Raw genomic sequence first — 26,022 nt, 5'->3', positions numbered from 1 at the left:
GGCCGCCGGGTCGGGACTGGGGTCGGAGCTGGGGCGCCGGTCGGGCTTGCGCAGCGCTCGGGTCCGGGTCTGTCCAGGGCGGTGGCGGCGGGGAGGGCGCGGCCGCGGGCGGGGCTGAGGGGAGCAGGCGGGGCCGGCCGCGTCGGGCGTGGAGGGCGGCGGCACCGAGGGGAGGAGACCGGTCCATGGACCCGCGGGGCCCGGCGCCCCAGACGCTACGCCGCCGGGACCGAGCTCAAGATGTCGGCCTAGGCCGGGGCGCGACGACGCGGACGGAGCGGCGACGAGGTGCTGCCAGGGCTCGCGGCCGCCGGGTCCCCGAGGGCTCGCCCTGACGGACTGACCGAGCGGACGGTGAGAGGCGGGCGCGTGGGGAGCGGGCCTTGCGGCACCATGTCGGCCAAGGTGCGGCTCAAGAAGCTGGAGCAGCTGCTCCTGGACGGGCCCTGGCGCAACGAGAGCGCACTGAGCGTAGAGACGCTGCTCGACGTGCTCATTTGCTTGTACACCGAGTGCAGCCACTCGGCCCTGCGCCGCGACAAGTACGTGGCCGAGTTCCTCGAGTGGGGTAAGTGTACGCGCGCCTGACCCTCAGTCCCCCAGCCCCGGCCGGCCCGGCTTCCTCCCCACCCTGCCTCCTCTTCCGTGCCGTCCTCTCGCTTCCTTCTACCCGCTGCCCGGTCCTTCTCTGGCCGCTGCGATCCCTTCGCGGCTCTCGGTCCCTCCCTGGGCTTTTCGGCCTTCGCACCTCCACGTTCGGCCGTTCCGCCCCCTCATCCTGCTCCTAGGAGCCACATCCTTCGTCACCCACCCCCCACCCCCAGGCCATCGCCCCTGCTGCTTCCTAGACCCACCCTTCGAGTCTGGATATCATTTCCTGCAGCCTTGCCTGGGATATCCGCCCCCGCCCCCCGCTCCCCGCTTGGGGTCCGGAATCAGCGTCCAGGGCCGCCCCGCACACGCTCCGCTGGCTTGCGGGGGCAGCCGCTGCGCTTTCCCAGCAGCCTCGCGCGTGGCGGGTGGGCCCCCCAGCCTGGGTGCGTCTCCTAGGTGACAGCCAGTCTACGTCCCCACCACTGTAGCACCGCCCAAGGAGTTTTAAGGTTAAAAGCCCTATTCTGACTACACCGTACCAGAGCAAATCGATTTTTTCTTTGTGATCGCGCTAGAGCCTTGTGATATTTGGGGGGTAGTTGGAATTGTCTGTACGTGGAAGTCGTTTAAAAACTTTATCCATCCGATCTTTGCATGCCATCTCTGTTCAAGGGTCTAAAATGCTGTAATTGTTGATCAACTAACCTGTTATGCTTGATTAGGGCACAGGTTTGATTAAGCCATGTAATGACCATTAGAACCCGGAAGGCAGGGTAGAGTGAAAGCCTTTGGCCCCACCTGCCCCCGACGTGGGCACCCTGTCAGGGCCCTCACTCACCTGAAGCTGGCGAGACTGGTGCTGCTGGCGCTCAGGCCACACCTATGAAAATCCTGTGCCTGGGACGTTTGTGCCTTTGGGTTGGGACTGCCTGGGAACCAGTCACTTCTACCCTTTGGGCGGATAGAGCTGACATTTACCTGAGGAAACAAACCAGTGTGTTCTGCACAAGGCCTCCTGCGAGGTGGAAGTGGTCACTGGAATTGGAATTTTGTTTCCAGATTAAAATTTAAGTGGTCGTATTCTGGAGAGGGCTTCTGGGCTTTGCTCCGAAGTGTTGCCATGATGCCTGTGAGGGCGCCTGCGGCTTCCCTGCAGTGGGGACCACGGTTCTCGGGTGCATTCGCTTCCTGGCCCTGGGGTCTTTCGTCAGTGACCTGATTTCCGGGTGAATAATTTGCTGGCCTCACAGTCGGTGTGAAAGTGAGGTCTTTGGTGCCTGTTACTCTGAGCCTATTGGGGGTTGTACTTGCTGTTCCTTCCCGAGTGTTTGATCTCGGAACGCAGAGGTCTGCAGTCAGGCTCACCTCTGTCCTGGACTGCGAGTGGAGGCGGACTGGAAGGAGGAAGCAGAGGGAAGGCCTTGTGGGTAAGCTGTGGGCCCGCTGGCCTTTGGCCTGGGAGCCCTGCCGAGCTGGACAGGGCTTGGTCCGGAGGCTGGGGCAGCCCCTCAGCCACTCTGTGGACGGGTGGGCTCCAGCATGTGTGGAGGTCTTATTCTTAGGAGGTTTGACCTTTCCAAATCTAAACTGGAGCTGCGTGCCGTTGAGATAGAAGTGTTCTCAAAATTGTATTCTGGCTCTCTGGGAATTGCAGAAATAACTGCATTACATTATCCTAAAATCTTTTCTTTTTTTAACAGATTTTATTTATTTATTTTCAGAGAGGGGACGGGAGGGAGATAGAAAGGGAGAAAAACATCAGTGTGTGGTTGTCTCTCACACGCCCCCTACTGGGGACCCAGCCCACAACCCAGGCCTGTGCCCTGACTGAGAATGGCACGGGCGACCCTCGGGTTCACAGGTCAGTGCTCAATCCACTGAGCCACACCAGCCAGGGCTGTCCTAAAATCTTAATTTGCACAGAAGTGGGAACTTTTAAGCCACAGAGATGAGGACTGGTCTTAAACTTCGGGTGGAGCCCCCAGGTGTCCGCGGCTCCGCGTGGGGGCAGTGCATCAGCCACGGCGTTCTCCGACTGCCTGGAGTGCCTGGAGACTGATGGGGAGGTGTGCACTGGTCTGTCCAGCAGAACTGTTTGTGGGGCGTCGTGAGGGGCCCCGATGACTGCTGCTCAAGACACACGCAGGTGGGCCTCTGTGGGCGGGTGGCATTCAGGGTCGCACTTGGTATGGCGCTTGAAGCCTTGGAGGTGTCAGGTCCTGTCGCGCATCCCTCCCTGCCTTCAGGGGCTTGCTAGTTGTCTAATGACAGTTATGTGGAATTCTTGAAACTTAATTAAAACAATAGCCTATTCAGCTCAGATTTGAGACTTCCTGGGAAGTCTTTGGGGAAGTCTGGAATGACTAGGTAATAATTTTTTTACGTTTTGAACGAAGACTGTTTCTGGCCCTTGTTCTCTTATTTCCACAATGGTTGCATTGGGCCAGAGTCAACCCAGCTTCCTTGTAGGTTTTTGTCTTTAATTTTCCCTTCATTGTGTTTATAATACTTTGATTAGTTTCCTCTATTAGACCGCAGACCTTAATTAAAAGTTAGAAATACTCTGCTTATACGTGTATTTCTTCAAGCTATTTTTTAATGCACATTTGATACTGTTTGAAGCAGAGCACACGGAACACTGAAATTGCAGCAAGTGAACAATGTGGACGCCCACACGAGGAGAACTTGTTCTTTCGTCTCTGTTACATGAACGTGCTTTTTTCAGGCGTTAGATACGGAACACGGCTTCAACGTCTCGGCCAGTGCGCCGTTCGGACGGGGCGGCCATTTGGCCCTGGGTGGACCGCAGCGGCCCTCTGCTCTGGTGCACGTGGTCTGCAGCACGGTTGGGGGGCTAGGGGGAGGCCCGCCTGGGCGTGGGGTTGCGGATTCCCAGTCCGGGGCTTCTCCTCTCACTCAGACGTACTTCCTCTGTAAGGACGAGTTTCCTCTGTGATCTTTCCTGCTACGACTGCGACAGCACCTGGTCAGAGTCCTCCCTCCACGTGAGTTCCTGGACCTGTCAGTGTGGGCGGCTCAGCACTGGGTGTGAGTGGGTGACGCTGCCGAGGGAGTGAGTTTAGGCTTCACAGATTGTGCTAAACTTCTCAAGATATGTTTTAATCTTAATGGTTTTTCCAGCTAGGATGTTTGCATAACATGGGGCACTTAAAAAAAGGTTTTACTTATTTTTAGAGAGAGGGGAAGGGAGGAGAAAGAGAGGAAGGGAAACGGCGATCCATTGACCCGCGCCCCCAGTGGGGTGGAGCCCACAACCCAGGCCTGTGTCCTGACCAGGAATCGAACCGGTGACCTTTCTGTTCCTGGGATGATGCCCAGCCACCTGAGCCACACTGGTCAGGGCTTTGGAACACTTCTTTTGAAATAACAGATTTGAGAAACAGTTCTTTTGAGTAATAAGATCTAAATTGTAGGGAAATACTGGGATTGCATGATAAAATGAGGGTAAGGTAATTTAGACTTTATTAATGGCTATTTGAAGTGCACAGATAGGGAGCACGTGGCCTGAGATGGGGCCATCGAAACTGCCCAGCATTGCCAAGCGGGGTTCCCCTTTCTCTCCTGAAACCTCTCACTGGCAGTCGAACTGCAAAGCGAACGCAGGTCTGTGGATCGCAGACCTGCCCGAAGGAAGACGGAGCCCGTGCAAGCTGTGTGGCTGCGGAGCAGCGCGGTGCCCGCCACCTGGAAAGCTGGGTGCGTGCGGTGAGCTGCTCCTCAGGACGGGAGTGCACAGGTACACGTAGGTGGAACCTCACCTGCTGGGGGTTGGCAGGTAGCTGCCTTTCCCTTTGCCGCGCCTTCTGCTGCAGCCCTTGGTGCCCGAAGTCCCTCCCCTCTGCTGACCGGGGTGGGGGGGGGTGAGCACGTGGGCTGTCAGTTTCAGACAGTGTCACCTCTGGCCAGACTGCTGAGTGCTGTTGTTGGTTAAGGGGCAAAGAGTGCCTTTTCAGACCCCTAGTAAGTAGGGGTCTTGCTGGAAGAAACCAAGAAGGGATCTTTGAGCTTTCTTTTAATCAAAAGGGGATAAAATAGAAGGAAATTTTGAAAGAATTAAAAAAAAAATCCTGTATTCACATCACCCTAATCCCCATAACATAACACCGTTTAGTACCTGTCCCGAATTCAAGTTTGATTTTTAGATTCTTAGAATGTTCCAGAATGTGTCACAGTATGTTAAAATTATCTTTTCTTAATACATTATTTTTTATTGTATTTTTTCCATTATCATTTATCCCCCTATACCCTCTTCCACCTCCACCCATTCTCCTTCCCCCTAAATGGAAATGGATTGAGAGGAAAAAATACTTCCTTAGGTGTAATGTCACAGATCTGTGAAACACACATGAAAATCATGCGTGTAGTTTTGTGTAATGATTTCTGTTTAAAGTGATAGTCGTTGTTCATGTTAACGCATTGGGTGAGTATCCAAGAGCCGAGCCACGTAGGACATAGGTAACTCCCTGTCTTGGGAAAGACGAGGAATTGGTTTTCAGTGGCAGGAATTACTTTCTCTCCTTTAGCTTGGATGTCGATGTGCGGCCGTGAACTTGGTCTGGTTTTTACGTGGAACTCCCCCAGCACAGTCAGACCCCTGGGTGATCGCCGCCTCCTCCCCACTGCAGAGCCTGCGGTGTCTGGTCCTGCTGCTTTCCGTGCGGCTGAGGAGCCCCTGTCCGGCCCCCTTCCTGGAGTCTGCCTTCCTCCTGTGGGTGGAGCAGGTCTTGCAGGGTCTGCAGTGCCTCTCCCCTGCCCACTAGAGTGACAGTTTGCCTGGGGGGTGAATTCTGGGCGAGAGCCGGGCTTTCCTCAGAAGTGTGAAAGCGCCGCACCAGTGCCGTCTGCCCTCCATGTCTGGTGGCAGCAGCCTGTGCCGCCTGGGAGCCCGTGAGTGGTGGCTTGCTCGCTTTCTGGGAGCTTCTGGACCCTTCTCTGCATCCCCAGTGCTCCATGTGGGTCCTCCGGTCCCAGATGCTTTCTCGCGCTGTTCCATGAAGCCCTTCTCTGATCCCTCCATTCTAGCCTTCACGGTCTCCTGTTAGTCAGGCGTTGGACCTTCTGGAGTGTTTTGCTAGTTTCCTTTTCCCCTACTTTTTCCATCCGTTTATCTTTTGTTCTGATTTTTCTGGGAGAGGTCCTCCACTTTATCTTCTGGTCCTTACATTGAATTTTTGTTTCTGCCATCATGTGTTTCATTTCTAAGTGAATCTGTTCCCGGTATTTCTTTGCTTTGGTTCTGTGAAGACAATGCATTTTAACAGCATTTCTTCTTGCTTATGATTTTTCGCTGGTTTGTGCACACACATGTATGTTTTGTGGATGTTTTCTTTGTTTCCCATGTTATCTCTCTTGCTTCTGGGTCCTTTTGCTCCTGCTATCTACTTTGGTCTCTGTCTTTGGTTTCAGAAGCTTCTGACCAGACACCTGGTGATTATTGGCTGTCTTCCATACTTGTGAGTGGGCTGAAGGGAAACTGCACGGGCAGACTTTAAGTGTTGCGTCCCACCTTTGGAAATAGGATGGGGCCCTTGCCAACCTGGGGGGCTGCTACCAGAAGTTGCCAAAGTAGTTCTTTGTCTTGGGCTTGTCGCTTTCTCCAGAGAAGGGTTTCTCTCCTGCCTGGGTGGTGGAGAGTAGTGCGGTGCACGCCAGGCTGCCAGCTTTTGGGGAAGGTGGGGCAGGGGAGGGGGAGGGGCTGCAGGGTGGAGGTGGGCGGCCAGAGGGTGTCTGGGGCCATAGCAGCTCCTCCTGCAGGCTTGGAGCCAGTCCCAGTTCCTGTCCATCACTGCTCAGGCCCTCGGAGGTCCTGGTGCTGCAGAGAGTCCCCGCCTTCTTACCCCTACCTCACGCACAGGTAGCTTTGAGTTTTCTAGCTTTGCTTTTCCCACCATTTTCCCACCGTGCAAAATTGTGTTGACATTTCCGGTCAGCTGTCATCTGTCATACATTCGCTCAAGTATTTTTCAAGGATGTGCCAGGCACTGTGGAAAGGTGAACTCAGCAGAGGAGAGATGGCCAGCTTTCCACTGCTGCTGCTCAGTAGGTGTGGGCTGTGTTTGGAGGCCGCCCGGAGGGCACAGGGGTGGGGTCTGCACACCCCACCTCCCTGGAAGTCACCCCACCCTGCACCTCTGCGTGAAGTCAGCGCGCAGTTATGTTGCTTTGATTTGGATGTGCTGCTGTTTCTGTTCTGACACGTACTGGTTAGAAATGTCCCCTGTAAGGAGAAGGAAGAAAAGGGAGTGAGGGAGCGTGAGTTTTTCCCCAGGAACTGTACCACGCCGAAGTGAGGGAGAAGGGGAGAAAGGGGGCAACGTGCCGGCCGTTCAGAAAGCGGACAAGTGGTGTCTGCGCAGTACTTCCGGGGGGGAGGGGGGGCTCTCCAGGGCGGCAGGGGACGCGGTGTGCTGCGGGTGCACACAGTGTGGAGATGTCTGTCATCATGGGTATTTGTGACTTGGGACTGCGTGTAGGAACTTTATCTTCCTCGAAGTGACACGCAGCTGATTCACCCCAAAGCTTTTGGTGTGCAGGAAGAACTCCCTAGTTTAAAATGCAGAGCAGAATAAGAAATTCCCTTGCCACTCTTAATTTTCTAAAGACACAGACGACAGAAGTGAAATGCGGAGGTAAACGGACTCCCATTACCCCGGACTACATTCTGAGGCTGTGCTTTGCCCCCTTTCCGGTAGAAGGACTGAATTGAAATCATTTAATTTCTCTCATTGGTTTAAAAAGTTTAAATCAGGGGCTGAGTTTGTTGTTTTAACATATACATTTTTTTTTAACTTGAAATAGCATTTGTGTTGATTCTCCACTGTTGAGAAAGATGTTGATTTCATAATTAACGAGTGTGCAGCAAATCTTAAAAAATAGTTTTGCAGCTCGGCCACAAATGGGTTGGTTTGCTTTCTAACACTAAGTGTTTGAAGTTAGGTCGGACGTCTTTATGTAAACTAACAAGCCACCTTTCCACCTACCTTTCCAGTAAGCGGGGACTTGTTCTTGCTCGGGGAGGGCGGCTGCCCCAGGTGTGGCAAGTTCCTGGGAACGCCGTTTCCAGTCTCACTGGTTAGTCGCCGTGTTCAGGGTGGCATTTATACTAGACTGTTCGCACGAGACGTGCTTCTCCAAACATCAGGCATTGCTACGGTTTTGTGTAACCAAAGTGACAAGTCTGGATATGTTTTCTTTTACAAATATTTGATTGTTTTTTCAAAAAGCAAGATTCGTGTTTATGAAGTTTTGATAACCCTTGTGAAATAATATGTTAAGAGGGTTGTTGAACAAAAAACCGGCTGTCTATCAGCAATATGAGCGTAAGGTCAATCGAATCATACAACTAGGTTTGTTTGTTTAGTGGAAAGGAAAGTTTTCTTTGCCATTTCCAGTCAGTTACCAGGTGACTTCTCTCTCTTACTACCTCGTGGTCATGGCTTTGTTCATGAGTTGCCTGTTTAAACTGTGTAATTCGGGGCTTCAGTGGGCAGAGCTGTGGGCCCGTCTCCCCTGTCTAACCCTGGGGCCTTTTCTCTCACTCTGAGAAGCCCTGTCCCCTTCACTGCCACCCCCAGCTGCCAGCAGCCCCTGCTCTACTTTCACTGCACGTTTGCATGTTCTGGGCACTTGCTGTGATGGGCTGTGTAACCTGTGGTCTTTCGTGCCTGGGCTGTTTCACTGCACGGAGTGTTTTCAAGGACGTGTCTGCATTTCATTACTTTCATTGCTGAGTGATGTTCTGTGATGTGGATGGTCCACATTCTGTGCATCTCTTTGTCCGTTGCTGGACGTTGGGGTTGTTCCCGCGTTTCGGCCGTCAGACTAATGCTGCGGCGAACGTTCTCGTTTTCCTCGGGCCCAGGCCTGGGGCTGCTCAGCCCCCGCGGTGAGCATTCCGAGGCCCTGCGCGGTGGCTTCCGTAGCTGCTGCACCGGCTGACATGCCCACCCACCCAGGTGTAAGGGCTCCAGGTCCTCCACCTCCTCACCAACACTGGTTACTGCTTGTCTTTTTACTGTGGTCAGTGCGTGCACGGAGATGCTGCTGTGGCTCTGATTTGCTTCTCCTTACAGGCTGAGGATGTTGAGCATCTTTTCTTGCGTTTATTGGTCATTTGAATATCATTGTAGAAATGCCTATTCAATTCCTTTGCTCATTCTTTTGTGTTGTCTTTTTGTTGTTGAGTTCTAAGAATTCTTCATATGTTCTGGATACAAGTCCTTCATTAGATGTATGATTTGCAAATATATTCTCCTGTTCTTTTGCTTTCTTGATGGTTTCATTTGAAGCAAAAAAATTTTTAATTTTGGTGGAGTCCAGTTAGACTTTTCTTTTGCAGCTTTTGTTGTCATATCTAAGACTACATTGCCAAATCCAAGGTCACAGAGATCTCTACCGGTGAGAAAGGGAGTCACATTCTCTCCTTTGCTCGTGGGTACTCTAGTGTCCAGCGCCGCATGTTGAAGAGCCTGCCCCTTCCCCGTGGGTTGGTCTTGGCGTCCTTGTCAGAGCAGTCGGCCACAGGCGCAGAGGCGGCCGTCTCTGGGCTCTCAGCCCTGTCCTGCTGGTGTCTGTGTCCTCATGCCAGTGCCACGGTCTTGATTTCTGTCACTGTGTTGCAGGTTTTGAACCCTCCAGCTCTGCGCTTTTTCAGGGTGATTTTGGCTGCTCTGGGCTCCTTGAGTTTCCACGTGAGTTTCACGGTCAGCTTGTCAAGCGTCTGCAGAGGAGCCTGCGGGGGCTGGGAGGGTTGCGCCCTCTCACTCCGCAGTCGGCGTGGGGAGTGTGGCTGTCTTCACTAGGGTTGCCTTTCCGTTGGCTTCATTTCTTTCTCTGACTTAAATACTTGTTCAAAAATGTTTGTAGTTTTCAGCCCTGGCTGGTGTGGCTCAGTGGATTGAGCACAGGCTGTGAAACCAAAGGGTCACTAGTTCGATTCCCAGTCAGGGCACATGCCTGGGTTGTGGGCCAGGTCCCCAGTAGGGGGCGCGTGAGAGGCAACCAAAGAGTGATGTCTCTTTCCCTCTGTTTCTCCCTCCCTTCTCCTCTCTCTGAAAATAAATACAAATAATAATAATAATAATAAAAAGATGAGGTAGCTGGTAGTGGGGGTGGGTGCCTGCCATTTCTTCTCTGTCTGAGGGTGCTAATTAGAATTTTTTAGTCTTCATTTTCCTGATTTATCTGTTTCCTCTGGGGTCCATTTTTTTACCTTGGGACTTTTCCTACTAATGATTTTCCTTGAAAGGTTGGTAAGTCTTGATTGTCCATTTTGCCATGGATTATTTAGAAAACTTGCCTGAGAGGAATGTAGAATTACCCATTGTCCCTTTTGAGCAGTAATATTTTGAGTGGCAAATTTGACTGCTAGGTTCTCAATTGATCACATTTTATAGTTTTTCTTTTCAGTAATATTTTCATAACAGTTGGTTTGTAATATAAATAAAACTTCACTTAATATTAAGAAAAAATCTTAAAAAATCCATGCCATTCTCAATTATCACCCATTTCGCAGCTCCACCCATATCCCCTTTCTGAAGGTTTTTCTTCCCTACCACATAATTCTTGTTGATGGTATTGCAAGTTTAATGTTACTTAAAATATTACATTTATTATCTGAGAAAAATATTCTCCAGAAAATGAACTTCAAGTGTTTTTAAAGATTAAGTCTGGCGCAGGGAAATGCAACTTGTTTTTCACTTTCCTGGAAGTGTTCTCCAGCCCCGCAGTGAAAGGGGCTCCGTAGGGAGACAGTGAGCAGGGAGCGAGGGCGGCACACCTTCACAGGTGGGGCCGGCAGTGCTGCCAGAGCGGTGTTTCTGATGGGTTCAGGGCGGGCGCCTGTACGCTGAAGGCTGAAATCACGCGGCACGGCGGCCCTGCGGGGTGTGCACAAGCACAGTGCCCGCTCATAAAACTGCTTTATGGCCCAGAAGGGATGCCAGCAGTGTGCCCAGCGGACTCACAGCAGACGCCCTGGGCTGCAGAGCCGGTTTTCATGCCCAGATGCGCTTCCAGGGAGGAGAGCTACTGTGCGGTCTGGGTCGTACACTCCTAGCGACTGGGAGTCGGCCTCCCTGGTTGGAGTGTTTGTGCAAGGAAACTCAGTTTCCAAACGTCTCGGCCCGGTGTCATGAGGTAGTTGGTGACCCAGGTGTGAGAGTGTCACTGTCCTCTTTTGGAGTGGCCTAAGTTTTCCATAGGTTGACATTCTTTACTTTTGTAATCAGTGTTACTACAACTGACAACAACCGGCGACGCCCCCTCCTACACTACCGCAGGGCATTTCAGACACACGGGAAGCAGGGAGAGGAGGGACAGGCCCCGTCTCAGCCTCCTGCTGCAGCAGTCGTCCATCCTTGTTCGGTCCTCCTTTCTCCGAGGAGGGGTGTTTTGGGGGACCTCCTAGACGTCCGTCATCTCATTGGTAGGTGTTTCCACATATCCCGCAAGAAAATCAGGGCTTTCTTTGAACCCTTAGCTGAAACAACGTTATGACCTCGGAAGCAGTAACAGTAACTCCTCAGTACAGAGTAGATTTCCTCTTTGTTGTTGTTTGCCATGGGTTTGCCCTTTGGGGGCCAAAACAAAGTCTGCCTGCGGCATCTGGACACGTGCCTCAGTCGCTTACCCCCAGGCTCCTGTCCCGCCCCCCCCCCCCCAGCAGTCCATTTGTGGAAGGAAGCAGGCCATTGTCCTGTTCTGCTCCCACCATCTTACCTTATTTCTTGTGTTCTCCCAACTGGACAAATTTGGCTCTTGACAAATCATTCCTATCCTGTTGGCCCAGGATACTTTTGTGGGAACCACCCCCTCAGTTCACTGCAGACCCCTGCTCACCAGTCATGTCTGCTGTGAATGATTCCGGGCCAGTCACGTTGACGTCCCTCACCAGACCCCCACCCACCAGTCAGTCTCAAAGGCACACCCCGGCAGCCTGGCAGCTGCTCTCTGTGCCCAGGTTGGCCTTCCCAGTCACCCTCGTACGTCTTCCTTTACACCACGAGCCTTTGGGAAGCCGCCTCCTCCAGCCTGGGCCTTCTGCTGCGGGTGTTCACGTGTTTACACCTGGGCCAGGCGCTCGGTCTCCTGCTCTGAGAGCATCCCCTGGAGTTGTGGAGGGCTGGACAAGCTCAGAGGGGGGTGACGGCAGGCGCACGCTGGGGAGGTGGCAGTGGACAAGGCTTTGGGGTGGGGGTTGGGGGTTCAGGTCAGACTGATTGCCTGCTGGGCCTCCTCCGCCCCCAGCACCCCCAGCACGTGCTCGGGGTCGCCTGGAGGGCTGCGGCCTCACCGGCCAGTGGCTTCCACTGCCGTGCATGTGGGCCTGAGAGACGTGTTCTGATGGGGAAATTGCTTTCCTGCTCTCTTCCCAGGCTGGGGCGGCTGTGTGTTGAGTGGATGAGGCTGCGAACTTGTCTGCGCTGGGGGGAGTGGGGACCTACAGGGGACCTCAGACGGCGCGCAGCAGCAGAGGGGCCAAGAGAAGGGCAAGGCCTGTCACTCACCAGTCCTTGTGTGGCCAGTCACCCCCAGAGCGCTGCTGTACCTGCACAACCAGCAAGCTGGGGGCTCGGAGGGGACACACACACCGGGAGGTGGGTCTGTCTGTGACCCCTCTGGTTGTCCACTGGAGTTGCTCCGGGACTGATGTTAGTGAGGACTCTGAAACGGGTCCTGTGCTTTTTGGTTTCCAGTTGCACATAAGAAAAAGGAGGGCATGCTTGTCCGCGTCGGGGCGATGTTGGTCCTCCATGCGGCCAGCTCTCACCTCGCCTCCCACCCAGCTCCTCAAGGGCCACCTGGGCAGGGGCCGGAGGGTGAGGCAGCTCCCTGCTGAGCACACCCAGGTGAGGAACTAGGTGTGGGTGCTGTAGAGACAGTCTCGGAAAGGGCGGCTTTTGCCAAGGATAATACTGGTGATGAGTCTGTCACTTTTACTGAAGGACTGGGCCGAGGAGAAGGCAGCTGTGACTGCGCATGGGCACGCAGATGCGGACCTCACAAAGCCGGGTGCCCTGTTCTGAAGTGTTAAACGTTAGCCAGCCTGTCGATGAAGTTGGGTTGATTTGCGGAGAGCTCTGTCCTTCACCTTGGTCACTGGGTCTCCTCTCTGGCCATCTGGTGGGAAGAGCACATGAAACCCGAGTGACCAAGTCCTGCTTGAAGTCAGCTCCCCCCTCTTTATTACTTAATCACTGTGCACACCAAAGACGCAAGATCCAGGAAGACCCGCCCCCCTTCTTCTTCTTCTTTGTGTCTGCGTTATTTTCTTCCGTGTCTATTTCCTCGAGGCTGACGTTTTTATATCACTGACAAATTGTCGAGCACAGAAGGTCTGTCTTTTTATTTCGGAGAACAGTCCCTTCCAAGTGCATGGGCCGGCTCATGTGGATGACGAGACATGCCGTTCAGCGCAGACAGTGTGGGGTCCAGTCTGCACGTTTAATTGTTGATGGGCAAATGAGTAGCATTTAAAAGGCGTGAAGCCCTTTACCACATCGAAACTGTTTCTGTTCCTCAAACAACTTTATAAGCCTCTTACAAAAACCAAAACCAAAACTAGATTCTTTACACTCATAAGCATTTGATAAAGCACTGCTTCTGCCTTGGCCACGGTGGCGGCCGAGGGCCTTAAATGTGGGCCTTGGGTACCCAGAGGTGCGACGGCAGGGGCCCCTGCTGGTCCCAGGTGCTGCTGCCCTCCGTCTGGGGTCTGGGAGGGGTGTGGGTGTGTCTCTGGGGACAGCTGGAGTGATCCCTGTCCCTGGAGTGATCCCTGTCTCTGGTTCAGAGGCCGTAGCCTTGCCCAGGGTCGAGGCCTGGAACTGCTGATGGGGTCGCTGTTGCCGTGGGGAGAGCTTGTCACTCTCCCCCTCCTGTCTGGCCGTGGGGGCTGCAGGCTGGCGTTTCTTTTAGCCTCAGGTGTCTGGCATAGGATCAAGTTCTAGAAGATTCATATAATTTGGGTAGAAACAGTTTCTTTCTTCTGGATACATCATACTCCCTGTGCAGAGCTCGTCACCACGTACAGTAGAAGCCCCCGTGAGCTTTGGGTAAGAGGGGGTGCCACACAAAGTCTCGTGAACAGTTGGGTCTGGGTCATTCCGTCTTTGGCTCCGGGAGGTTGTTACGAACTTCGATGAAAACGGTTTATGTTCAGAAGGTTTAGTAGCTTTCAACTAGGGTTCTGCTGGCCTCAGGGTGTACGCTAGGTTTTTTTTGTAGATCCTGGCATAAATTTTTGAGGTGTTTTCAAGGTCAGTGTGTTTAGAAATAAGTAAGAGCCCCGTTGAACGAGAGTCCCAGTCCTGGCGTTCAGGTGTGAGTGCTCTGTGACCGGTCGTGGGCTCGGAATATGAGGAGGGGCAGGGGACTAAAAGCCGTGTGGGCGTGCGGGCGGGTGGTGGGAGTTGTTCTCCTCACACTGGCCAGTGTCTGCATGCCTGCAGGGCAGGCCTGGGCGTTGAGCTTTCAGCCCAGGGTGGCCCCGCCGAATGCCCTTCCCCTCCCCATGCCGTGGAGGGAGTGAGGAGAGAAGTGGAAGGACGGGAGCTGCGAGTGGGCGGGGCGCTGGAGGTGTGTGGGCAGGTGTGGGTGGAGGGGCTGGCTGCCGTCCTTGCTGCATCTGCGCTGGGCTGACCCCAGTGGCGTCTGCCCTGCAGTGTGTCCTGGGCCACTGTTCCTGGGTGGGGGGCACAGAGAGTCCTCCTGCAGCGAGCATGTGACCACAGCACGGTCCTGGTGGCTCTGCATGCTGACTCAGTGTGCACTGAGCTCGTGCGTCCATCCTCTGCCCCACTGGACCCTCCCCGTGACCCCCAGGCCTCAGGCTGTCCCTAACTCATGGGGGAACTGGGGCTCGGTCAGATGCTCGGCAGCGAGCAGGATGGCTGGGCCTGGCCCGAGCGCCTGCTCCCAGCCAGAGTGCTCGCTGCTTCGTCCCAGTGATTCCGCTAGGGCGCCCTTAGTGCCCTCGAGATGAACTCATGGGTGAGTCCCCAGCTGGGCGGGCTCTGTGGTGGCCCCTCTTCCCTCCCTGTGTGTGACCCTTTCCTTGAGCAGCAGGCGTGGTTGTGACACCTACCACAGGTCAGTCGTGCCTGTCAGTTACTTTTATTTATTTTAAAAGATTTTATTTATTTATTTTAGAGAAAAGGGAAAGGAGGGAGAAAGAGAGAGAGGGAAACATCAATGTGAGAGAGATACATTGATCAGTTGCCTCTCACGCACCCCAGCTGGGGACCTGGCTGGAAACCCAGGCATGTGCCCTGACCGGGAATTGAACCGAGAGTCTTTGGTTCTCAGGCCAGCACTCAGTGCCCTGAGCCACAGCAGCCAGGGCTTATTTTTAGTATATTCAGAGTTGTGCAAACATCACTCCTGTCTAATTCCAGAGCGTCTTACCACCGCTAAGAGAAACTCCATGCCCAGCCCCTGCACCCCAGCCCCCGCTTTCTGTATCCATGGGTTTGCATGTCATGTGCGTGGGATCATAAAACACATGGTCTTCTGTGACTGGCTCTCTCCCTTGGCGTACTGTTTGTGAGATCCGTGCTGGTAGCGTGTAGTATGTTCTTCCTGTGGCTTAACGACACCCCGCTGAGTGCACAGACCACGTTTTGTTGACCCGCTCATCCGTGGACGGACATCGGCTGCTGTGGGTAAGGCTGCTGTAAGTGTTCGTGCAGTTTCCATTTCTGCTGGGTGCGCTCCTGGGAGTGGGGCTGCTGAGTCGCACTGTAACTCGGTGCTTAGCGTTGGGAGAAACCGCCTCCGTCATTTGCTCGCCCGCCGCGAGGGGCGAGGGGTCCGTGTTCCAGCTCCCTGCCAGCACGTGCTGCTCGTCTTGTCTGTTGTGGCCGTCCTGCTGGGTGTGAAGTGGCATCTCACTGTGGTTTTGTTTTGCGTGTCCTGGGTGGCTAATGATGTTGACCAGCTTTTTGCGTGTTCACAAGCTTCTTGTCCATCATCTTTGGAGAAACGCCTATTCAGATTGTTTGCCCATTTTTTCATTGGGTTGTCTTTTCGTTCGTGAATTGTCAGTTTTTTATATATTTTGGATACCAGTCCCCTATCAGATATGAGAATTAGGACACTTTTTCTTTGTGCTGTGGCTTGTCCCTTCACTTTCTTAGTGGTGTCTTGTGAAGCACAAACATCTTTAGTTTTGATGAGCTAAAATTTTTAAATGTTGTGTTTGGTTTCATATTTAAGAGTCCCTTACCTAACCCAAGGTCGCAGATATTTATTATACCTGCATTTTCTTCAGAGTTTTACTGTTTTAGCTCTTTTGTGTCTTTGATTCATTCTGAGTAAATTTTGAATGTTGTGTGAGTAGGGCCCGTATTAGTTCTTTTGCAGGCGGAGGTCCAGGTGCCCCAGCACTGCCCCGCTGCATTGTTTGGGGTGGTGTGTGTGTGTGCACTTCGAACGGGGAAGTCGCGCTGTGTTCTGTGTCTGGCTTCTTTAGCGTAGCACTTTGGACTCTCAGGAGGCCTCGATGACGCGGGAAGCAGGAGTCTGTTCTTGCTGCTGGGTGGTTCCCGTCACACGAACCCTGCTGGTGGTCTGTCCTCCCGTTAGTGAACAGTGTGGGTTGTAATTGTTCGTTTGTTTGTAAGATTTTATTTACTTTCAGAGAGGAGGATGTGAGGGAGAAAGAGGGAGAGTAACATTGATGTGTGTTTCCCTAGGTTGCCTCTCACATTTGTCCAACCGGGGGCCTGACCTGCAACTCAGGCAGGTGCCCTGACTGGAGATCAGACTGGCGACCTTTGGCTTTGCAGGACGATCCCAACCCACTGAGCCACACCTGGCTGTAATTGTTTTTTATTTTGTTTTTAAAATACTTTATTTATTTATTTTTAAAGAGGGAGAATAAAGGGAGAGAGGGGAACATCAATGTGTGGTTGCCTCTTGAGCACCCCCTACTGGGGACCTGGCCTGAAACCCAGGCATGTGCCCTGACTGGGAATCGAACCGTCTACCTTTTGGTTTGCAGGCTGGCGCTCAATCCACCGAGCCACACCAGCCAGGGGCGAAATCAGTTTTGGACGGTTATGAATAAAGCTCCTCTGCCCGTTCTTGGATCTTCTTGATAGGAATGACAGGGTCATTGCATGTATGTGTTAGCTTAATTGCTGCAAACACAAAGAGGGGCAGATGCGTGGTAAGTATTCTGTTTAGAAGAGAGTGGAAAATTGTTTACTTTGATTACCAGTTTTCAAAGAACTTGAGTGATACAGCTCACGTGTCACCAAAACGGTTCGGGCTCTGCTGGCCGCCGAGTAGGGTCCGTGCCGCGGCCGTGCTCATCGGGAGGAAGTTAGAAGGAACTGCTGTTGTGCTGCGCAGAAAGGAAGCACCACAAAGCTGGTAACATTCTGTCCGCTCATTGACTGGGTCAAGAACAACAAGAAAAATGAGTGAAGCTAATTTTCCCTCTGTTTTTAAAACTGAAATTGAAGGAAAGTTACTGAATTTAATGGGATGACATTGGTTAATAAAATTATGTAAGTTTCAAGTGTAAAATTGAAAATTTTAATACCATAAGAAATACGAGGAGTCCCACGTATGGGAAATAAAGGTGAATAACAAGGGGATAAAACTACCAAGCGCTTATGTGGACTTGAGCTTTGTGTTTTCTCAGTTTGCTTATTTATCAAAAGCAGACAATAGTGTCTCTCCGGCAGGTTTTAGAGATTGTTCTGTGATGTCCCCCACACACGGGTGGGGGTTCAGAAAGTAGCGATGGGGGTGGAAGAGAGGGAAAGAAATTTAAAGTACAGTAAGTCCTAACTGAACAGTGTCGATGGGTTCTGTGACTTTAAGCAAAACGACATGTAACAAGACCAGTTTACCACACGCTAACTGATACTCGAGAGTTAGGGCCCCCCAGCATTTCGTCAGCGCTCTAACCACGCAGGGGCCTGCTGTCTCAAGTCCAGATCTACCTTCTCATGTCTCCTACGTGGGACCTCGTCACACACTGGAACTAATTGTGACAGAAAGTGGGTGGATGTTATTTGGTTGCTAAAAATTCCCCCAAATTAGTGCTCTGACCAGTGTGACTCAGTGGGTGGGGCGTCATCCCACAAAGCGAAAGGTTACCAGTTCGATTCCCGGTCAGGACACATGCCTGGGTTTCGAGTTCTGTCCTCGGTCCGGCACGTAGAAGAGGCAGCTGATTAATTTCCCTCTCACATCGATGTTTCTCTCCCTCTCTTTCTCCCTCCCTTCCTCTTTCTTTAAAAATAAAGAAGTAAAATCTTAAAAAATATAAAAATCCCCCCAAACTACTGATTCCTGGAGTTACGTTGCCTTCCCTTGAATGTGCTGATTTGCTGATGCTTTGCATTTCCTTCCTCGTTTCACACCCCACCCCTTGCTGAAGTGTGGCTTCCCTTGTAGACGCCACTTTACCGGGGTCCTTTGGCGTGGCCTGGGGTTAGTTTCTTCCTGAAGTGTGCTGGCTGGGCCCCGATGCAGAGTCAGGGAAGCGGGAAGAGTGAGTCAGGACTTACTCCTACTGGAGCTCCTTCTTGTCCATCAGTCTCACACAGACGAGACGGGGGGGGGGGGGGGGGGGGGCATCCTGAGAGGAAGGGATGTCAACGGTCCCTTGCTTGTTGCTCCCGTCCTTCCTGCCCGGCTGGCCACAGCCCAGCTGTGAGTGTGGAGAGCATCTCGTCTTTGCTGGACGGCCCTGGCTTTGTGCAGGGGCAGGGGGCGGTTTCTTCCTTGATGTCTCATCCTGCTGCAGCCCCGCCACGGAGTTCACTTCCCGTGTCCTCTGGCTGGTGGTGGGCCGGGGCGCCCCACGCTCAGTGCTGCTCATGTGGGCGTCACCTGTGGCTCTGTCTTCAGTGGAGCTGAGCAGAGTGCTGCGGGTGAAGTTGGTCGGTCACCAAGGCTCTGAGATGGCTGGCTGAGACGCGGAGAACCATCCCTAGAGTGGCTGTGACGCTGCGTTGCTGAACTTAGGAGGCCGCACTTGGTCATCGTGATCGGTCTTCACTGCCTTGGTTTGGTGTGCCGGGAAGTCTGTGCGTGGTCCACTCACGTGTGTGGCCCCGGTGGCTGACTCAGCGCAGCAGTGTTTGTTTATAAGTGTATCTTCTCTACCAAAATTGAAGTTTTTACTCCAAATTCAGTAGAGAAAGATTAGGAAAAACTGAAGAAAAACGAGTAAAATCATAGATTTCTCCCCCGCCTCCCCCTCCAAATGGCCCTGAAGAGCCAGCGGGTCACCGTGGCAGGGGCCTGAAGCAGGTGAGTAGCTGTCCCAGGGGGACGGCGGAGTGCCCGGCGCAGCCACATGCAGGGGAGCCGGCGACCTGCGTTTTCAGGAAACGGCTGTGTTCTGTGGGCTGTTCGTCGAAGCGCGGGGCGTTTATTTTGTAACCTTACAGTTACCGTTTATTGGTAGTGTCTAAGTCAGTGAAAGTGACCTTTCTGTTGCAGCCTGTGAGGTCAGTAACACACCTGTCCCTGCCCCTGGTGGGCTGGTTCATCCTTCTGGTGTGAGAGCAGGTTTGGGGTGGATTAATTTTACCTCCATTCTAAGATGGGTGGTTTTAAAAACAAACAAACATGTGGTGAAAATGATTTCAAATGTTTAATCCAGGAGTTCTTTGTGAGCAGCAGAACCTGTCTGTTCTCACTCACCTCTCTTCTCTCCTCACTTTGTCTAATCCTCCCCCTCAAAACTGCTTTTGTCCAGGCGCGGTGGTACCCCCAGGGCAACAACACCCAGGAGTCAGTCCTCTGTCCCCTCCTGGCTGCCTGCGGTGGAGCTGGGTGCTCTCCCGGGCATGCTGGCGCCTTGCCTTCTCCCGGGCTCCTCCGGCCACACTGCTCCCGGGGGTCGCGTCCAGGCTGTGGTTCTGATGGCTGCTGTGTGGCCCGCACCCAGACCCACAGCTTGAGCCCAGCTCTTCTCTGGAGTCTGCACGCACTCACCTGGCTGCCTCCTCAGTGTCAGCCCTGTCCCCGTCCCGTCCCCGGAGGGAACAGGCGGGGCCAGCATGCTCTGTGGGTGGTCTCTGCCACCCCCACGCCCCACCTGCAGGCAGCCCTGTAGGCTCCGCCTTCACTGCACCGTGGGAGCCTCACCGTTCTCACCGCCCCAGGGCTTCTGTCCAGGCCACCAGCACCCTGTAGACTGACGGTCCTCCTGCCCCACCACATCCCCAGTGTCCCCGACCTGTCTTTGTCCAAAGGATTTATTATTTTCTGTATAATCGACTGGTTCTGAATGTGCCTTGCTCCTTTTCTTCAATGGAGTTCAGTGTGAACTCCCCTGAAATGTAAGCTCCATCAGGGCAGGGATTTTTGTTTGTTGACAAATCTATCCCTACTGCCTAGCGTAGTTCTTGTCGAAAAGTAGATGCTTAATGAATTTTTTGTGGGTTCTGATACCTTTTTAGAACCTGTAACTAACACCTCCTGGGTACTTACAGATGAGGAAATAGCCCCGTTTCTTCTGTCACCACTTGTCCCTCCCACCCCCCACTCTCTCCGCCCCTGCCCCCCCTCCCCCTCCATCGGCCTTTGTACACAGGACGGCAGTCCAGGCTGGTGCCACCCCGTTCAGAGCCCCTGGGCGAGGAGGTCGAGGGCTGTAGTGGGTTGGTGTTGGCTTGGCCTGCGGCCACAGCCTGACCTTCCCCACACCCCCACGCATGTCTCACACCGCGCGCCTCACACTGCACCCAGGCCCGACCTCGAGTCTTCCAGGCACTGGGCTCCCTTCCCCGTGCTGCTGCTTCCTGAGCCGTCCTGCTTGGGGACCTTCCCTCCAGCACTGGAGCGGGGCCTCAGGCTGGTTGAGCTCCTGCTGGCTTCAGCCTCCATACCTCTCCTCCCCGTCCTCCTCCAGAAAGTGTCCTGTGTCCACCCTTGTGCCCTCACAGGTAGTTTCTTCTCTCTGTTCTGACAGCTTCATCGGGGTGACATCCATCCATACAGCTTGTTTCTGTAAGTTCTTCCCAGTTCTTACCTTGCTCGTCCGTGGCGATACCGCGTGTCTGTCCCTGCTCTCTGCTACGCCAGGAGGACCCTGAGTGGCAGGGAGCAGCCTTGCGGGGGGCCCCTCATGGGGGCTTTCTCAAAGAAGGGGGATCAAGTCGGGTTTGGACAGCAGGCCTGCCCATCTCCGGTCTTGCTGGAGTAGGATCAGAAAGCAGGACCCCCCTGCAGGACTGGGCAGGGACCAGGGCAGCACAAAGGGTGCCCGCGGATGACACTGTTCCCAGCAGAAGGTGCACGTCGGTTCCAGCCTGTGGCCAGCTGTGGGCCAGACGTGGAAGTGAAGTTCCTCCCCAACCAATGCATTTGAAGGCTGTGTAGGTGAGTAAAGAAGAGCATGGAAGGCTTAGGGTCTGACGGAAAACTTCAAAGAGGATTCAAAGGCTCTGGGATGTACAGTGTTGGAAGGAGCAAGACGCGGCAGTGGTCCCAGTTGGGAGGGAGAAGCAGCGTGCCTGACCTTCCTGTGCCCCGTGGAGGGCGCGTCAGCCACTGCACTGGGGCGGTGTTTCTGAGTTACATTTTGGAATGGGGTGTGTTAGGGGGTAACAAAGCCTAACATGCTTTCTCCTTGTGTCTGTCTTGTCAGGTGTGGTCCCCAGAGCAAGGAGGTAGCTTAGACGACCTCACAGGGGAGGACTGCTTGCAGGGGCCCCTGACAGGCCTACGCGCTTTCTAGCCTGGGGCGGTGTCCTGTTTTTCCTCGCGGTATCACCTGAGGCTGCCAAAGGGTTGGACTGCGCACCTGGCCGGTCCCCAGAAACCTGCCCCCAGTGCCCTGAAAAGACACAGCCCTTAGACGGGGCCTCCGCCTTGGGGTCCTGGAGCTGCTGTGGTTTCCTTACAAAGCAGGGATGGAGCCACTGCAGGAACCGTGTCTTCCTGTGGACTCATGGCTGCCGTTGCGGCCTCTCAGCCCCTGTGCTGGTTTCGGGAGCAGGTGCGCTGGGAAGTGACCTGTGTTGGTGCGATAGGGCTTAGTGCTCTGCAGGGACCGTGCCTCGTGCCTGTCTCATTAAAATGAGGTCAAACAAACAAGAGAACTAAAACTTTCCTACTGAAAAATCTACTTACTACAGAAAAGGGGATGAATCTTCCTGAAGGTTTTTCTCCCACTTTCCCCGGAAGCGTTAGGGAGCGCTGTCTCCCGGGCCCTTGCGAGCGTGCACCCGGACTCAAGCAGCAGGCGAAGGCCTGGCCTGTGGGCGCCTGTCCGTCTCTGCCCGAGGCAGAGCTTTCACTCAGTTCGCCTCCTGTTCCACATTAACAAGGAAGTTCTTAAACTGGACGTCATGGAAGAAAATTAGCCACGCGTCTCAGAACGTGAAGGTCACTGGAAGGACCCGGGCGCCCTTTCGGTCCTTCCACAGCCCCAGCCGCTCTCTGGTGTGTGACGGCCGGTGGCAGAAATACTGCTTTAAGTCGGGGAGCAGTGACGTTGGCTCCCGGGGGTGGGGTGCCGACTGGAGTCTATAGGGAAGTTTCCCTGTCCCCCCCCAGCCTGGCGAGTACGGGCGCCTCGCTGGGTGGCGACCCTGCTGTGAACGGCGTGCTCGTGGCTGTATTTTGCCTTCCTCAGAAGAGACCGTCCGCCAGGCCGTGTGGGCCTCAGGACTGTCGTTCATTTACGTCTTGTCACTTGCTTGTCATAGCAAGTGACACTCAAGTGACCATCAGAACGCACAGCAGCCCCGGCAGGAGTGGTGGGAGGGCTGTGGGGTGAGAACTGACCCCGTGCTGGGCCTGGTGCTGGCTGTGCTGTGCGCGCCCTCTGACCTCCTCCTCCCGGGGGCTCTTGGGTAAGCCCTGTAGTTCCTGGTGAGCGGGAGAGGAGCTGGTCTCGGAGAGGGCAGGTCAGCCTTGCCTCGGGGACCTGCCGGGCAGCGCAGAGGCCCGTGGTGGTGTTTGGGTTGAATGCCGGCCCTGCCATTTGCCTGGCCGTGAGGATGTGCCTCCTGCCCAGGAATGGCACGGTGGTCTGGGGAGCTTCACCCTCCCCTCATTCGATAGCCTGTTTTCCTTCTTCTTAAATTCGGAACGTGCACATGTGGGGGCCTCTCGTGGCTCCTCGGGGCACGCTGCCGCTGCTGCTGTGTCTTCCATCTGCGCCCTCGCTACGTTTTTGTAGGACTCCACTGGCTCCGTCCCTCATAGCCTCCTCTTTTCCCCTGACTTAAACATGTTCGTATTCACATCAGCAGGGAGCTCGCTTTAGAAAAGAGGTGTATGTCGTGCAGGTCACTCACTTGGCCCAGGCCCCTGCTTTGACGGAGCCATCCCAGGGGCCATGTCAGGCAGAGACTGCGGCCGGGGGCTTCAGGTGGGGCGTGCTGCCCTCAGGCAGGGAGACAGGCACCTCTGGGCGACGACAAAGCAAGATGGAGCAGATGGGAAGGCGTTGAGGTCAGTCGAACTGCAGAGAGGAAGCAGAGATGAAGGGTCGTGTGGCTCACCAGTCAGGCCCCAAACCAGGTTGGAGCCAGGTTAGCGGGGTGGGAGGTGGCCTTCCTGTGACTGCAGCCTGTTGGAATGAGGTCCTGCCTGGTGCAGCCCTCCCCACCCTGGCGTCCCGGAGTCCCCTGACTCCGACCACGCCTTGTTTCCCGAGTCCCAGCGCTCCTGAAGGGCTTCCTCCTGAGTCTCTTAAGTTACACTCAGTGAAAAGGTAATGTTTGTGTTCATTCCTTTTTTAATTTTTATTTTTTAAAGATTTTATGTGTTTATTTTTATGGGTGACGGGAGGGAGAAAGAGAGGGAGAGAAACACAGGTCCCATCTCGCACCCGCCCCGACTGTGGCCCAACCTGCAACCCAGGTGTGTGTGCCCACCAGGGATCCAACTGGTGACCTTGGAGTTTGCGGGAGGGATGATGCTGAACCACCTGAGCCACACCGGCCAGGGCCGTTTGGTCACTTCACGTGATGTGACGCTGTTTGGCCCGTGTGGAAGAGCTCCTGTCGGGGAACCGTGTGCGGGCCTGGGCTTCCTGGAGGAGCCCACGTTCTCGGACGGTGATCGTGACAATGGGGGCGCGACTGACGCTGTGTGAAGGTCGGCGACTTGTCGTTGAACGGAAGAGCTTAGTGGTGAAACAAACAGCCCGTCGAGGGGAACTTCACGCACATTTTTCAAAAACTAAGATGTGTGTCGATCTCCGGTAGGTGCGGCGGTGGTCCGACCCGTGAGCACCACAGACCCACTGCAGGCCGGCACCCGTAGACAAGCCGTGGCCTCCCCGGCCCGAGCTAGACCCGAGCCTGGCTCTCTGCACCCGCCCTGTTGCCCAGTTCTCTTGGGGGCGAGACCATGCTGCCCAGAGGGTGTTGACCTTGTGCCCTCTCTACTTGACCGTTCTGTCAGGGGCTACACTCTCTGGCCCTTGGGGTGCTACCCTGGCTCTTCCTCCTCCTACAAGAGGTCAGATATGTGGCATTCGGCCATGTTCCTGGCCTCCTGGCCGCCGGCCTCAGGCCCCCTGCATCCTGTGGGCTCCTCTCAGAGCTGCCCGCTGGCTGCGCCGCACCAGTCGTGGGGTCCATGCTCCGGGCAGCAGCCGGTCTCTGTCCTGCTGTCTCAGGACAGGGCCAGAGTGGCCTTCCTGGGAGTGGAGGCCACGCCATGGGGTGGCGCCGTCTGTTCCCACGGTGGGGGAGGTCTGCCCCCCACCCTGTCTTCTCTGCGCAGCCCTTGGCCTTTGGGGTGCCTGTGTCTTCCTTAGTTCTGTAGGGGACAGTGCCAGTGTGGAGGAAGGAGTTTCTCCTGATGCAAGTTTAGTTGTCTAAGGGTTAAAGCTTTTTTCAGTCTTATTTTGGTGGAAAACATCCCAAGTTGTTATAAATATGCGCTTACCTTAGCAAAAACACAAGGCCGCCTCGTGAGAAGGTCACCTCTCCGGTGTGCTGTGCTTTCCCGATGCATCACTGTGCTGGGGCTGGAGGAGCGGGATGGGCGTGGGCCCGGCTTTCCGGGGCTCTGTCCTGCGGGGAAGATGGGGTGGGCAGGTACAGCGCGGGCCCACTGCTGGAGACCTGCAGGCCGCCAGCCCAGCGAGAGTGCCCCCTGCGGGGGACCCTAGGATGAGGAGGAGCCAGAGGCCAAGGGGGTCCCCGGCCAAAGGCGTCCCCGGCCAAGGGCTCTGCTCTGGAAGACCTGGTAGAGTGAGGGGCCACGGGGTGAAGTGGGGTGAGGTGGGGTGCGGCCTGAACATGGACCGAGCTTTGTGAGCATGTAGGTCCTGTCCCAGCGCCGTGGAAAGCTGCGAGGACTCGAGCAGGGAAGGCACTTGCAGGGCGGGATCGGTGGGAGAGCGGGTGCCGGAGCGTGGCGGTGGTAATCCGTGTCAGGGCCGGGGTGCTGGCCCTGGACTGACTGGGAGTCAGGTGGTGCCCAGCGGGGCGGCCTCACAGGGCGGGGGGGGGGGGGGGGGGCGAGTCCTCGGTCGTGGGCCCGAGCCTCCCAGGCGGCCGGTGGTGCTGATGGCCCCTTCTGGTGTTGGCTGAGGAGCGGGAAGGAGGGGACTTGGCAAGCTACTTCACAGCCTACAGGGCCACGATCCCTGGAGAGTCCAGTTTCAGGGTGAGGTCGACAGCCTTTGAAGTGGAGCCCCGTGTTGTGGCGGTGGTCGTGGTTTGGGCAGCGTCCCGGTGGTTTGGAGAGTGACAAGTGGGGTGGCCCCCACCCCAGTGGCTGTAACTCCTCAGGTGTTGCTGCGCCGTGGTGTGTTCTGAGGGTCCTGAGCCCTGGAGGGAGTGGGTGACGGAGTGGTGGAGCCTGAAAAGTGGGTGAGGAAGCAGCACCCTGCTTCCTCCCAGTCAGAGAACTCCCCCACTCCCGCCAGCTCAGCAGTGTTACTTTTTATCAGTGTTACTTTTTTGAGAACATAAAACAGAGTTAGACTCCAGCGAGAAAAGCCAGGTGGGTCTCTTCACTCCCAGCCCTGTGGCAGTGACTGCCAAGTATTCTGTCCGCGCTCATCCCTCCGAGCTCATCCCTCCGCGCCGGGTCCCGCCCGCTTGCGGAAATGGCACCCGGGCTGAACGCTGGCCTGCCCTGGGAGTGGCCCCTCCATCTCCTGTCTGGGCCATCCTGGTCCTTTCCCAAGCTGCCTTGTCACCTGGCGGGGAAGGGCGCAGCGTGCTTCCACACTGGCCCTGCGCAGCCTGTTTTCCACGTTGCAACAGGTGATCTCTAAAAAAATGTCTAAAGTGTCTGGAGCAGTTAACAAGCTTACAGAAAAGTTGCTAATGACAATACAAAGACCGCCTCCCCCAGCTGAGAGTGAGTTGCCCACACCATGCCTGTCACCCTTGTGCGTAGCCACCAGAATCAGGAGTTTAACGCTGGCACGTTGCTGCCTTCTCTTCCTCAAACGAAGTG

General features: G+C 54.8%; 1 protein-coding gene across 5 annotated transcripts in view; it reads left to right on the top strand.

Moving 5' to 3' along the window:
- Nucleotides 1-57: 57 nt before the first annotated feature.
- The window catches only part of CDC42BPB (CDC42 binding protein kinase beta), a 79,570-nt gene continuing 53,605 nt past the window's right edge, over nucleotides 58-26,022 (top strand). For 2 of the 5 annotated variants that reach the window (XM_053927583.2, XM_053927584.2), the window contains exon 1: nucleotides 59-568. In XM_053927583.2, the coding sequence (XP_053783558.1) occupies nucleotides 394-568 (175 nt within the window). In that variant the 5' untranslated portion in view covers nucleotides 59-393. Of the gene's footprint in view, nucleotides 569-26,022 lie in introns of all 5 variants that reach the window. The other 3 variants (XR_008427233.2, XM_053927585.2, XM_053927582.2) reach the window with 3 other exon arrangements.

Source organism: Desmodus rotundus, chromosome 7 (assembly GCF_022682495.2).
Source record: "Desmodus rotundus isolate HL8 chromosome 7, HLdesRot8A.1, whole genome shotgun sequence".
Taxonomy (NCBI): domain Eukaryota; kingdom Metazoa; phylum Chordata; class Mammalia; order Chiroptera; family Phyllostomidae; genus Desmodus; species Desmodus rotundus.
Note: the sequence above shows the minus strand (reverse complement) of the source record. Positions and strands in the feature narration are given on the sequence as shown.